Here is a 12745-nt window from a genome sequence, read left to right as displayed (position 1 = left end):
CGAACAGAACTGACTGGATGAAGCTGTGACATGCCAGTGTTCAAAACCAGGGCATTATGAGAGTCATCACCTCTTCTGTTTCCTCTGATGATGATGATGCTCTCAGTTTTACCGTCATTCAGCTTAGGTTTCCTCTTAGCCATCCAAATCTTCATATCAGACATTGGAGATTAAAACTTTGTCTTAGTATCATTGATATCTGACATCTTAACATAGAGCTGGGTGTTGTCAGCATAAAAATGATAGGACACATCGTGAGCATCAAGTAAAGACGATAATCTACTTGTGTAGTTAGTAAATAGAATTGGACCCAAAACTGACATTTCAGGGATTCCAAATAGAAGGGGAGTAGGATCAAAGCTAGCGTAATCAACAACCACTTTCTGAGATCTGTCCAACAGATATGACTTAAAGAGCAAAAGGGCACTGTCACAAACACCATAAAAATACAGATCATCCAACAACAGTTTATGATCTACTGTATCAAAAGCTACAGACAAATCCAACAGAACTAGGAGAGAGGACATCCCACTACAAGTGTTTGCCACTTGGATGGAGGGTAGTAACAAGTGGAGTCCCACAGGGCTCTGTGTTACCAGTAACGTTCCTGATTTACGTAAACGATATGGTAGATGGAATGAACAGTAATGCAAGTCTGTTTGCTGATGATGCAAAGATCTTGAGAAGAGTAGAAGTTGAGGAAGACTGTAATATGCTGCAGGAGGACCTGGATAGGATTCATGATTGGAGCAGGATGTGAGAAATGAAATTCAATGGAAAAAAAAAATAAAATATTGGAAATGGGTAAAAGTACCCAGAGGCCATCATTGAATTATTTGATGGGTAATGAATGAATCACAAAAGTGAGAGGAGAGAAAGGTTTGGGAGTGCTGGTCCAGGATAGTTTGTCACCTGAAAAACACAAGACATAAGAGAGACATATAATCTCCTGACTAATGTAAGAGTAGCATTTCATTACATGGATGAGGAGATAATGAAAAAATTGATAGCGGCCATGATCCACACCAGGTTGGAATATGTGGCAGTAGTGTGGTCCTCACACAAAAAGAAAGATATAAACAAGATCGAAAGAGTACAAAGAACAGCAACCAAGATGGTCCCTAGCCTGGCAGATCTATTGTACAGAGAGAGGCCAGAAAAGCTGGATCTGCCTACCTAAGAGGAAAGGAGAGAGAGGGGCAACATGATTGCAGCATTCAGGACCATGATGGGAGTAGATAAAATTGACAGAAAAGATCTGTTTGGTTGGGATGGGAGAGTAACAAGAGGACATGGAATGAAACTGAAAAAGTCAGATTGCTTGAAGGATATCAAGAAATATAGTTTTCCATATAGATGCTTAGACCTGTGGAACAGTGTGGACAAAGAGATCATCCAGTCTAAAAATTTAAATGAGTTCAAAGCAGAATTTGACTTACTATGAAACAGAGACAGGACCCCACGAGCATAGCTCATTTCCTGTACATCACAAATAGGTAAACTAGGTAAGTACACACACACACACACACACACACACACACACACACACACACACACACACACACACACACACACACACACAAGAGTAGCATTTCATTATATGGATGAGGAGATGATGAAAAAATTGATAGTGGTAATGATCCGCCCCAGGTTAGAATATGCAGCGGTAGTGTGGTCCCTACACGAATAGAAAGTTATAAACAAGATTGAGAGAATACAAAGAACAGCAACCAAGATGGTCCCCAGTCTGACAGACCTGTCACACAGAGAGAGGCTGGAAAAACTGGATTTGCCTTCGTCAGAGGAAAGGAGAAAGAGGGGAGACATGATTGCAGTGTTCAGGACCATGGTGGGAGTAGATAAAATTGACAAAGAAGATCTGTTTGTATGGGATAAGAGAGCAACAAGAGGACACGGAATGAAATTGAAAAAGTCAAGCTGCTTGAAGGATATCAAGAAATATAGCTTTCCTTACAGAAGTATAGACTTATGGAATAGCCTGGACAAAGAGATCGTCCAGTCTAAAAACTTAAACGAGTTTAAAGCTAAATTTGACTTACTGAGAAACAGCGACGGAAACCCATGAGCATAGTACATTCCGTGTATATCACAATTAGGTATATTAGATAAATGCTTAAATATTTGGAACGACTTGGACAAAGATGTGGTGCATGAGAAAAACATTCATGTGTGTAAAGGTAGACTTGATAAATATGGATATCACGAGCATTGCTCAATTCCTGTATACTACAAATAGGTAAATACAAATAGGTAAATACACACACACACATGGGAGACAAGCAGGGGTGGGGAAGGGTGGGGGGATGGAGAGGGAGACAACCAGGGGTGGGGAAAGGCAGGGGGACTTTGGGAGACATGTTTGATTGTGGTGGGGGATGGAGGAGGGATGGGGGGGAGAAGATAGGGGATGGAGGGAGGACGGGAGGACTGGGAGAGTCTCGTTTCAAACCTAGGGAGAGGTGAAGTGTCGGACTGTAAAGGCGGGGTGTCAGACTAGCGAGGTGATGGACATTCAAATTATTCAGATTGTGGGAATGTTCCTCTATATCTTGTGTTCGATCTAGTGAAGTGCTGGTTATCGATGTGCCAGATAACAGGGTATAGGTGTACAGTATCAATACTGTAGCGTACTTTATGCTTAGTTCTCCTCTTTTACTTTTGGGAAAGTTTTTATGATAGAGAGTCAAGACAGATAGTAAAGCAGTATCCAGCTCAACGCCGAATGTTGAGCCAGTGGGGGTACTATGCAATATCTGGTATTTCACTTTATTCGGCATAGGGCTTGGCTGAATTACAATGGATAATTGAGAGTTTAGTGTATTCCACCTTTTATTTTCATCCTTCTGCAGTCTTTCTACTCTCTTTCTAGGAATTGCTGCCTTGTGTCTTTCTGTGTCTCTTTATACTTAGTGCTATGTAGTGATAAGATAGTCCACTCTCATGACCTCTATACTATCTCATACCTAACACAGATTTTCTCACTTGCCTATCAGACACGGTGTAATATGTAATCGTAATAGGTTGTAATTGATTACAGTATTTGTGAATAGTATGGTGTAACATGTAATAGGTCCTTGAACTTTATTATGTATTAGTAATAGATTACAGGTTCATTCATACTGTAATGTGTAATTGATTTTTACTTTACCTGTTACCGTTTTTTTATCTTAGCAGTATTAAGCTTGAATAATGTCACCATATAAAATATGAAGCTTGCCTTAATGATTGGTAAATGTCACAAAACAAAAGTGTACCTACAACTCTTCCTCTGATTGTAAAATGTTATCCCTAGAATCAAAACTTACAAGTACTGAACATGTGTGTTAGTATTACCAGTAACTAGCCATCTAGACAGAGATGATAATTGGGAAGCAAGCATCACAGTATTTTGTGATGCTTATTCTCCTGGAACATAAACTTCATTGGTGCCTGGTATAGTCATTATGCCAAGTAATGTTATGAATAAGTGTGGCTATCTTTAGTATGATAACATCCAGGTACTAAGCAAGTGTGGCATCACTGAACGATGCTGCTAGTGTCTGGAGATAAACTTCAGTGTAGGACAACTTATTCTTCTGTGAGGATGTCATCATATGCTCAGTTGGTGTATATTATATTCACCATGTCAAGTGTTGCTTTAAATAACTTCAAGGTACCAGTGAATGCAATAGGAAACTATAAAGCCAAATGTAAACATTGTGGTTTGCTGATAAGTGGGTCCAGCAGAACATCATCAAATCTAACAATGCATTTGAAGGAAGGGACAAGGAAAAATTTTAATTACTGTGATCTCTTGGTTATAACAGTTTTTGTTATCACTGCTAGATAAAAACCTGCACTCCTGCCATTATTGCACATTTTTTTTGCAAAAAACTTTATCATGCACCTGATCTGTCTCCTGTGATGGTGCAAAATTTGTGGTTTCTTATGACTTCGAGGAATTCAAAAGGGCCCAACTCGAGAAGTTAATCCCAGGTGGTGGAGACCATTAACTCTCCATCTCCGAGCTTCAGAACCCCTTACCTCAAGCCCATCTCAGGTCTTTGTATGGTACATGCTTCTTCCTTATTGTGCCTTTTTCATCGTTTTCTATTAACTTAATTATGCTTCTGTTTGTTTCTGATACTTACCATAATAATATGTGTATATGTAGTAGGTCTAAATTGCTGTCATCATCATCATCTGGACCTCCTTTCCCACCCTAGGGCTGGTTGAGGTGTAGAAAAATCCAGTCTAAATTGTTGTAAAAAGGGAAATTTGGGTTCATAAGTGGGGTGCCCAGTACAAATTAGGGTAAATCCTATAGGTTCTCCTGTGCTTTCATTATCATGCCTTGTGTAAGTGACATTATCTGAAAGATATTATTCTCCCTCTTAGGATATTCTTGGCTTCCTTACATCAATGAACACATCCGTGAAAGGCAAGAAACTGAGTGTTGAGTGTGTTGTAAGTCCTGTCACCACAAGTCTTCTTAACATGCTGGACACCATAAGTCAGTGGGTAGAAGACATCCCTCCCATTGACCAGCCGCAACGATATGGCAACAAAGCTTTCAGAGAATTTTATGAGAGACTGAAAAAGGTACTGTAATAGTTCATTGTCATTTTCTTCCATTGTGTTCATTATTTGGCTTTTTTTTTGTTCTATTTTTGTACTTCACTCCATTATTACATAGGAAAAAAGGTCAGTAATCATCATTATCATCATTAGTCAGTCAGTCAGTCATCATCATCATCAGTCAGTCAATCAATCAATAAGTCAGTCATCATCAGTCAATTATCAATCAGTCAGTTAACAGTCAATCAATCAAGCAGTCAGTCAATCAGTTAGTCATCAGTCAGTCAATCAGTCAATCAATCAATCAGTCAATCAATCAGTCAGTTAACAGTCAATCAATCAAGTCATCAGTCAATCAGTTAGTCATCATCATCATCATCATCATCATCACTAGTAAGAATATATGCATATTTTTGACAAGGCGAGATGTGAATTGCAGTATGTTTCAGTAATATTTCTTTATTCATGCTGAATACCATGTATCATTTCAGAAAAGTGAGGATTTAGTAAGAGAAGCATTGCCATCTGAGTTCCACCCTGCCCTGCCGGAAGTGACTGTATATCTTGTGGAGAGTGTTGGCAACCCCACGAGGATTGATTATGGAACAGGCCATGAATTATCTTTCATAATGTTTTTGACCTGCATCTTCAAGATTGGAGCTCTGAAGCAGGAAGACTCTGTTGCAGTTGTAACAAAAATATTTAACCGGTATATTTGGCTAAGTATTTTTTTAAATCATAACTACAGTAAGTCCTTGTTATATGTTAAGTCTTTTATGTTCTTTTTTTACTATTAGCACTTTCAGCCTTATGAATGCATCTGTGCATGAATTTTTGTTTGTATTAAGGGTAATATTCTCAGTGCTTGCATCATTTGAGCTCTGAATTTTGTGTTGTCTTAAGGTTTGTCTGAAATGAAAACACCAAAGGCCAGGTATGTTGAAAACTTTTTTTTTTTTTTTTTTTTTTTTTTTTTTTAATGCAAGGAAGAAGGAGCCAAAGGCCAGTGGCCTGCAAACTGCTCCCTCCAAGAAAAAAAACACAAACAAGACAACAGAGAGCCAAATTCAAGATCCATTCATTTTGAGATGCCTAGACACACTGCGTTTGAAAGACTGGAGATTGTAGGCAGTTGGAAAAACAGACACAGGGAGATAGTACCAGAGTTGACCTGTTGCATACGTGAAGGACTGGGAGTAGCAGGTAACTCTTGCGTTAGAGACTTGGACAGAAAAGGGATAAGGGTTTGTTGCTAGACGGATGTCATGTGCCCGCCGTAGTGGTGGAGGTATGCAGGCAGACAGTTCAGAGGAGCAATGACCATTGAAGTAGAAATAGAAAAGAGATAATGATGCAACAGTGTGACGAACAGAGGTTGAAGGGAGCCAGTAAGAGGAGGAGAGTTAATGAGCCGAAAAGCCTTTGATTTCACCCTGTTGAGAAGAGCAGTGTGTGGGGAGCCTTCCCACACATGAGAGTTGTAATCTACACAGGGACGATTAAAACCCCTGTATAAAGTCCACAACTGTGCAGGAGTAAAGGAGGTTCAGAATCGGCTTACCTCACCCAATCTCTTGGAAGCAGATTTTACAAGAGAGGTAATATGTTCCTTTGAAGATAAATCCTGAGAGAATGAGATCCCAAGTATGATTAAAGGTTATGCAGGGTTGAACTGGCTATTGTTAAAAATTAGTGTGTACTCCTGTTGAAGATTTTGTTGATTTGATAGATGTAAGAATTGAGTTTTGGATGCATTAAAAAAAAACAAGGTTATTTTTAGCCCAATCAGAGATATGAACCAAGTCAGACACTAAGTGTGCCACGGCCTCATCCCTTGATTGTTGAAGTAACTGCTGAGATGGACATTGAAGGAAGCAGATGGAAAGGTGAAGAGTGGAGTCATCAGCATATGAGTTGACAGGGTTAGATGTACAGCTTAGAAGGTCATTGATGAATAAAAGGAAGAGAGTTGGAGATAGGACAGAGCCCTGAGGAACACCACTATTGATAGCTCTAGGAGAAGAACGGTGGCTGTCTGCAACAGCAGCTGTAGAACAACCAGAAAGGAAGCTAGAGATAAAGGCACAGATAGAAGGTTAGAAACTGGAAGAGTGTAGTTTGGAATTTTTATGCCAGACTCGATTGAAAGCCTCTGAGATGTCAAGTGCAATGGCAAAGCCCTCGCCATTGTCCTGAAAGGAGGATGACCAGGAGTCAGAAAGGTAGGTGAGAAGATCACCAGTGGAGTGTCCCTGACGGAACTCATACTGATGATCAGAAAGAAGGTTGTGATAGGAAAGATGCCTTATAAATTTTTTTTTGTTAAGAATAGACTTGAAAACTTTTGAAATACAGGATGTTAAAGCAATTGGGTGATAGGTGGCTGGGAATGGCTATCCTTCTTTGGGACAGGCTGAATGAGATCAAATTTCCAGCAAGAAGGAAAGGTGCAAGTTGATAGACAAAGGCAAAAAAAAAGGTGCAAGTTGATAGACAAAGGCAAAAGAGATTACCTAAGCAAGGTGTAAGCACAGAAGCACAGATCTTGAGGACAAGAGAAAGGACCCCATGAGGCCCATTTGCCTTTTTAGTATTGAGGCCAGTGATAGCAGAAAATACATCAGTTGAAGGAGTTTTAATGTCAACCATGAGGAAGTCAGAGGGGGGAAGAGATGGACAGCACCGGAATCATCTACGGTGAAATTGGAGGAGAAAGTCTGAGTGAATATTTCTGCTTTATCAGTAGAAGAAATAGCTACAGAGCCATCAGAGTGGAATAGAGGAGGGAAGAATGATGAGATAAAGTTGTTAGAAAGGTTTTTGGCAAGGTGCCAGAAGGGGCGGGAAGAATTCGAGTTGGAGATTTCAGAGCATTTAGTATGGGTGAAATTATTTTTAGCATGGTGCAGAACAGACTTAGCACGATTCCGGACAGAAACATAAAAAAGATGAGATTCAGGAGTTGGTTGGCTTTGGTACCTTCTGTAGGCCTTCTCCATGTAATGGACAGCATTAGGACAAGTGTGATTAAACCAATTTTTTTTTTTTTGCATTAGTCAGTGAATACGAGGAAGGAAGGTATGCTTCCATGCCCAAGAGAATAATCTCTGTAATGCGCAAGGCGCAGTCAGATGGCTCTCAGCCATGGAAGCAATAATCATTCCAGAGGAGATCAAAGAAGTACTGCCTGAGAGCCTCCCAATCAGCAGCTCCAAAGTGCCACAACCAACATTTCTTTGGAGGTCCACAGGCCGCAGTGAAGCAGTAGGCAGGTTAAGGTGATAAGGTTGTGATCAGAGGAGCCCAATAGAGAGGAAAGATTTACAGCATAAGCAGAAGAGTTAGTTGTAAGGAAGAGGTCAGGTATGTTGGATCTCTCTCCAAGGTGGTCTGGGATACGGGTAGGGTGCTGTATAAGCTGCTGTAGGTCATTGAGGATAGGAAAGATGTAGACTTGTTCACCAGGTGGATCAGTGAAAGAAGAGGAGAGCCAAAGGTGGTGGTGAACATTGAAATCTCCTAGAATGGATATTTCAGAGAAAGGAGAAATGGATAGGATGTGTTCCATCTTAGAAGTATGATAGCCAAAGAATTTTTCATAGTCAGTAGAATTAGGGGATAAGTAAACAACACATATATTTAGTCAGAGAATAGCAGGAAAGCTGAAGCCAGAAGGCAGAGAATTCAGAAGAATCATGTTCAGGAACATGAGAGCAAGATAAGTCGTTGTGCACATGTACACACCATCCATCTTTGGCTTTGAAATGAGTACTGTATAGAGAAAGTATGAGGATACAGAGAATGGTTTGCTATCAGTTGCCTCAGGCAGCTGAGTCTTAGTTAGGAAGAGAGGGTGAGGTTTAGAGGAGGAGAGGTGGTGCTGAACAGAGAAAGTTAGAGGAAGGCAGTGGCAGAACCGGTAGAGAGATGGCCTGCAGTCCTAACAGACCCAGGTTCGAATCCTGGTTGGGGCAGGAACAGTTTAAGGATTTGAATATCATAAAGAGCAGATTTTTCTGATCTACCAGATGACCTGCCAACTTGTCCTAAAAGTACCTCCGCTAATACCAATACACCAGTCGTGTATGAGACAGCCCTAGCATATATTCAGTATTGATGGTGGGTTGTAGCGCTGAAGTGATGACATGTGGAGATGTAGGAGGTCTACTTGGCCCCAAGGAGGACTACTGGGGCTTGGGAATAGGCCCTGAAGCCTTTGCCCAGAGTCATCATGGTAAAAAAAAAAAAAAAATGGAAAAATTAAGAAAATGTGAGCCAGATAGTGGTTCCAGGCATCTTGCTGGGTTGTCACTGGGAGAGGGGCAGATGGAAGTGTGTGCGTTGAGTGCAGGTGTCAGATCCCATCATCATCTTGATGTAATTATTGTGGAAGATGTGTCCTTCTGGAAGTCTGCAGGAAATGGTAGACTGTTGCTGCAAGTGTTTTAATTTGTTTGGTACTAGAGGGGGCAACTTCACATTGTGGTATCAGTATAACTGGGCAGCTCCCGTGTGTGATTATACAAATGTCTCTCACCTTCCTCCCTATCCCTTAGAAAGAAGATGATGGATTATAAAAGAATGATAGCTGTAGTCTGCAATCCACCAGGTTCATGTTCAGATGAACTTGGAGCCATAGCAACAAGAAACATTACCAAAGAGTTGCCAGATAAAGTTTCATTGCTACCACTAAAGTTTATATACCAATTTCCCCCAGTATACAGTTGTCATTGTTTTTGTTGTTCTTGTTGCTTAATCCCATTCTGTATGGCTGAGCAGACCCATCACTCACAGGTAAGCAACTGTGTCTATGAGGCCATCCTCCAGGTACAGTGCAGTACATACAGTACTCTGTGAATGAAACTGGTGCCCCATTGTGGTGGACAAGTCCTCGCCAGGTTTGGACCAGGGTCCCTCTCGTGGTTAGGTGCATGGAAATATAAGGAGGTTTGGCTCAAAGATGGATGCTGCAGCTGCTCCACCTAAGGTCACAGTGCTGCCACTTCAGCACCCCTGGTTTACAGTACTAGTTGTATGGAAAAAGTCATGATATTTGGAACACATTACTGGTATACATTATAACAAGTACATTATTTACTGTACATTTATTTATTTATTTTTTTTTTTATGCGAGGAAGAAGGAACCAAAGGCCATGGCCCGCAGTAACAGTTACCTCCAAGAGAAAAACAAAATACAAGAGAGAGCCAAATTCAAGATCCGATCATTTTGAGATGCCTGGACACACTGCGTTTGAAAGACTGGAGATCATAGGCAGCAGGAAATACAGACAGAGGGAGACAGTTCCAGAGCTGACCTGTTGCATAAATGAAAGACTGGGAGTAACGGTTAACTCTTGCATTAGAGAGTTGGACAGAAAAGGGATGAGAGTTTGCTGCCAGACGGGTGCTACGCGCCCGTCGTAGAGGTGGAGGAATGCAAGCAGACAGTTCAGCGGAGCAGTGACCATTAAAGTAGCGATAGAAAAGAGATAAAGATGCAACAGTGCGGCGAAGAGACAGAGGTTGAAGGGAGTCAGTAAGAGGAGGAGAGTTAATGAGACGAAAAGCCTTTGACTCCACCCTATTGAGAAGAGCTGCATGTGGGGAGCCTCCCCACACATGAGAGTTGTACTCCGCACAGGGGCGGATAAAACCTCTGTATAGAGTCAACAATTGTGCAGGGGTAAAGAAAGAGCGGAGTCGGCTTAGCACACCCAATCTCTTGGAAGCAGATTTTACAAGAGATGTAATATGGTCTTTCCAAGATAAGTCCCGAGTAAATGAAACCCCAAGCATGTTCAAGGATGATGCAGGATTAAGCTGAATATTATTAAACATTAATGGGTATACCTGTGGAAGATTTTGTCGGGTTGATAGGTGTAAGAACTGAGTCTTAGATGCATTAAAGACAACCATATTATTTTTACCCCAGTCAGTGATACGAGCCAAATCAGACATTAGGTGTGCCATAGCCTCATCCCTTGTTTCTTGAAGTAACTGTTGAGATGGGCGTTGCGGGAACCGAATGGAAAGGTGAAGGGTGGAGTCATCAGTGTATGAGTGGATAGGGTTAGATGTACAGCTTAGAAGATCATTGATGAATAAAAGGAAGAGAGTTGGTGATAGGACAGAGCCCTGAGGAACACCACTGTTGATAGATCTAGGAGAAGAACGATGGCCGTCTACAACAGCGGCTATAGAATGACCAGAAAGGAAGCTAGCGATGAAGGCACAGATAGAAGGATAGAAACCGTAGGAGGGCAGTTTGGAAATTAAAGATTTATGCCAGACTCGATCGAAAGCCTTTGAGATGTCAAGTGCAATGGCAAAGCTTTCGCCAAAGTCCCGAAAGGAGGATGACCAGGAGTCTGAGGAGGATGACCAGGAGTCTGAAAGGTAGGTGAGAAGATCGCCAGTGGAGCGTCCCTGACGGAACCCATACTGACAATCGGAAAGAAGGTTGTGATAGGAAAGATGCCTTAAAATTTTTCTATTAAGAATTGACTCGAAAACTTTTGAAATACAGGACGTTAAAGCAATTGGACGATAGTTGGAGGGTTGGGAGTGGTCACCCTTCTTTGGGACTGGCTGAATGAGAGCAAACTTCCAGCAAGAAGGAAAGGTACAAGTTGACAGACAAAGGCGAAAGAGTTTGCCTAGGCAGGGTGTAAGCACAGAAGCACAGTTCTTGAGAACAACAGGAGGGACCCCATCAGGCCCATATGCCATGTTAGTGCTGAGGCCAGTGATGGCAGAAAATACATCAACTGAAGAAATTTTAATGTCAGCCATGAGGAAGTCAGAGGGGAGAAGTGATGGAGGAACAGCACCGGAATCGTCTAAGGTGGAATTGGAGGAGAAAGTCTGTGCAAAGAGATCTGCTTTATCAGTAGAAGAAATAGCTACAGAACCATCAGAGTAGAAAAGAGGAGGGAAGGATGATGAGGTAAAGTTGTTAGAAAGATTTTTGGCAAGGTGCCAGAAGGAGCGGGAAGAATTCGAGTTGGAGAGTTGAGAGCATTTAGTATGGATGAAATTATTTTTAGTAGAGCGAAGAACAGACTTAGCATGATTCCGGGCAGAAACGTAAAGATGATGTGATTCAGGGGTGGGTTGGCTCCGGTACCTTTTGTAGGCCTTCTCCTTGTTGTGGACAGCATTAGAACAAGCGTGATTAAACCAAGGCTTTCTTGCGTTAGTCAAAGGATATGAGAAAGGAATGTATGCTTCCATGCCCGAGAGAATAACCTCCGTAATGCGCAAGGCACACTCAGATGGCTCACGGCCTTGGAAGCAATAATCATTCCAGGGAAAATCAAAGAAGTACTGCCTGAGGGCCTCCCAGTTCGCGGCTCCAAAATGCCACAGACGACGTTTCCCTGGAGGGTCCACAGGCCGTACCGGAGTGATAGGACAGGTTAAGGTAATAAGGTTGTGATCGGAGGAGCCCAACGGAGAGAAAAGATTAACAGAGTAAGCAGAAGGATTAGTTGTGAGGAAGAGGTCAAGTATGTTGGAGCTCTCTCTAAGGCGGTCAGGGATACGGGTAGGGTGCTGTACAAGTTGCTCTAGGTCATTAAGGATAGAAAAGATGTAGGCTTGTTCACCAGGTGGATCCGTGAAAGGAGAGCAGAGCCAAAGGTGGTGGTGAACATTGAAATCTCCAAGAATGGAGATTTCAGAGAAAGGAGAAATGGACAGAATGTGTTCCATCGTAGAAGTAAGATAGTCGAAGAATTTTTGGTAGTCAGTAGAATTAGGGGATAAGTAAACAGCACAGATATATTTAGTCAGAGAATGACAGGAAAGCCGAAGCCAGAATGTGGAGAATTCAGAAGAATCAAGTTCAGGAACACGAGAGTAAGATAAGTCGTTGCGTATGTATACACAACATACATATTTGTATGTCAGTTTACCAATTTTTTTCTGGCTTTATGGACCCTACCTTGACCCATCTTGGGGTGGGAAGGGAGGTCTGGATGATGATGATGGTGGATTTCTTCTCTCTACCCACTTATTCCGTGTGTGTCATGAAGGTGACTAAATGGAAGGGACTGTGGGACTTGGGCCTGGAGTCCCACTACCCTTTTCAGTGATGTTCAGTACAACACCAAGTGCATTGTCAGCCATTTTAACTGTGTCATGCTGGTATATCTTTCAGCTACTA

The 12745-nt window shown here is 41.7% G+C and overlaps 1 protein-coding gene across 5 annotated transcripts in view; it reads left to right on the top strand.

Moving 5' to 3' along the window:
• LOC145393499 (serine/threonine-protein phosphatase 2A activator-like) overlaps nucleotides 1–12745 on the top strand; it is a 273368-nt gene that overhangs the window by 53340 nt on the left and 207283 nt on the right. For all 5 annotated transcript variants that reach the window (XM_080267630.1, XM_080267626.1, XM_080267628.1 and 2 more), the window contains 2 exons: nucleotides 4399–4602; nucleotides 5070–5287. In XM_080267630.1, the coding sequence (XP_080123756.1) occupies nucleotides 4423–4602; nucleotides 5070–5287 (398 nt within the window). In that variant the 5' untranslated portion in view covers nucleotides 4399–4422. The remainder of the gene's footprint in view (nucleotides 1–4398; nucleotides 4603–5069; nucleotides 5288–12745) is intronic.

This window comes from Coenobita brevimanus, chromosome 24, assembly GCF_032717465.1.
Source record: "Coenobita brevimanus isolate Jiangsu-jjx chromosome 24, ASM3271746v2, whole genome shotgun sequence".
In the NCBI taxonomy this organism is placed as follows: domain Eukaryota; kingdom Metazoa; phylum Arthropoda; class Malacostraca; order Decapoda; family Coenobitidae; genus Coenobita; species Coenobita brevimanus.
Note: the sequence above shows the minus strand (reverse complement) of the source record. Positions and strands in the feature narration are given on the sequence as shown.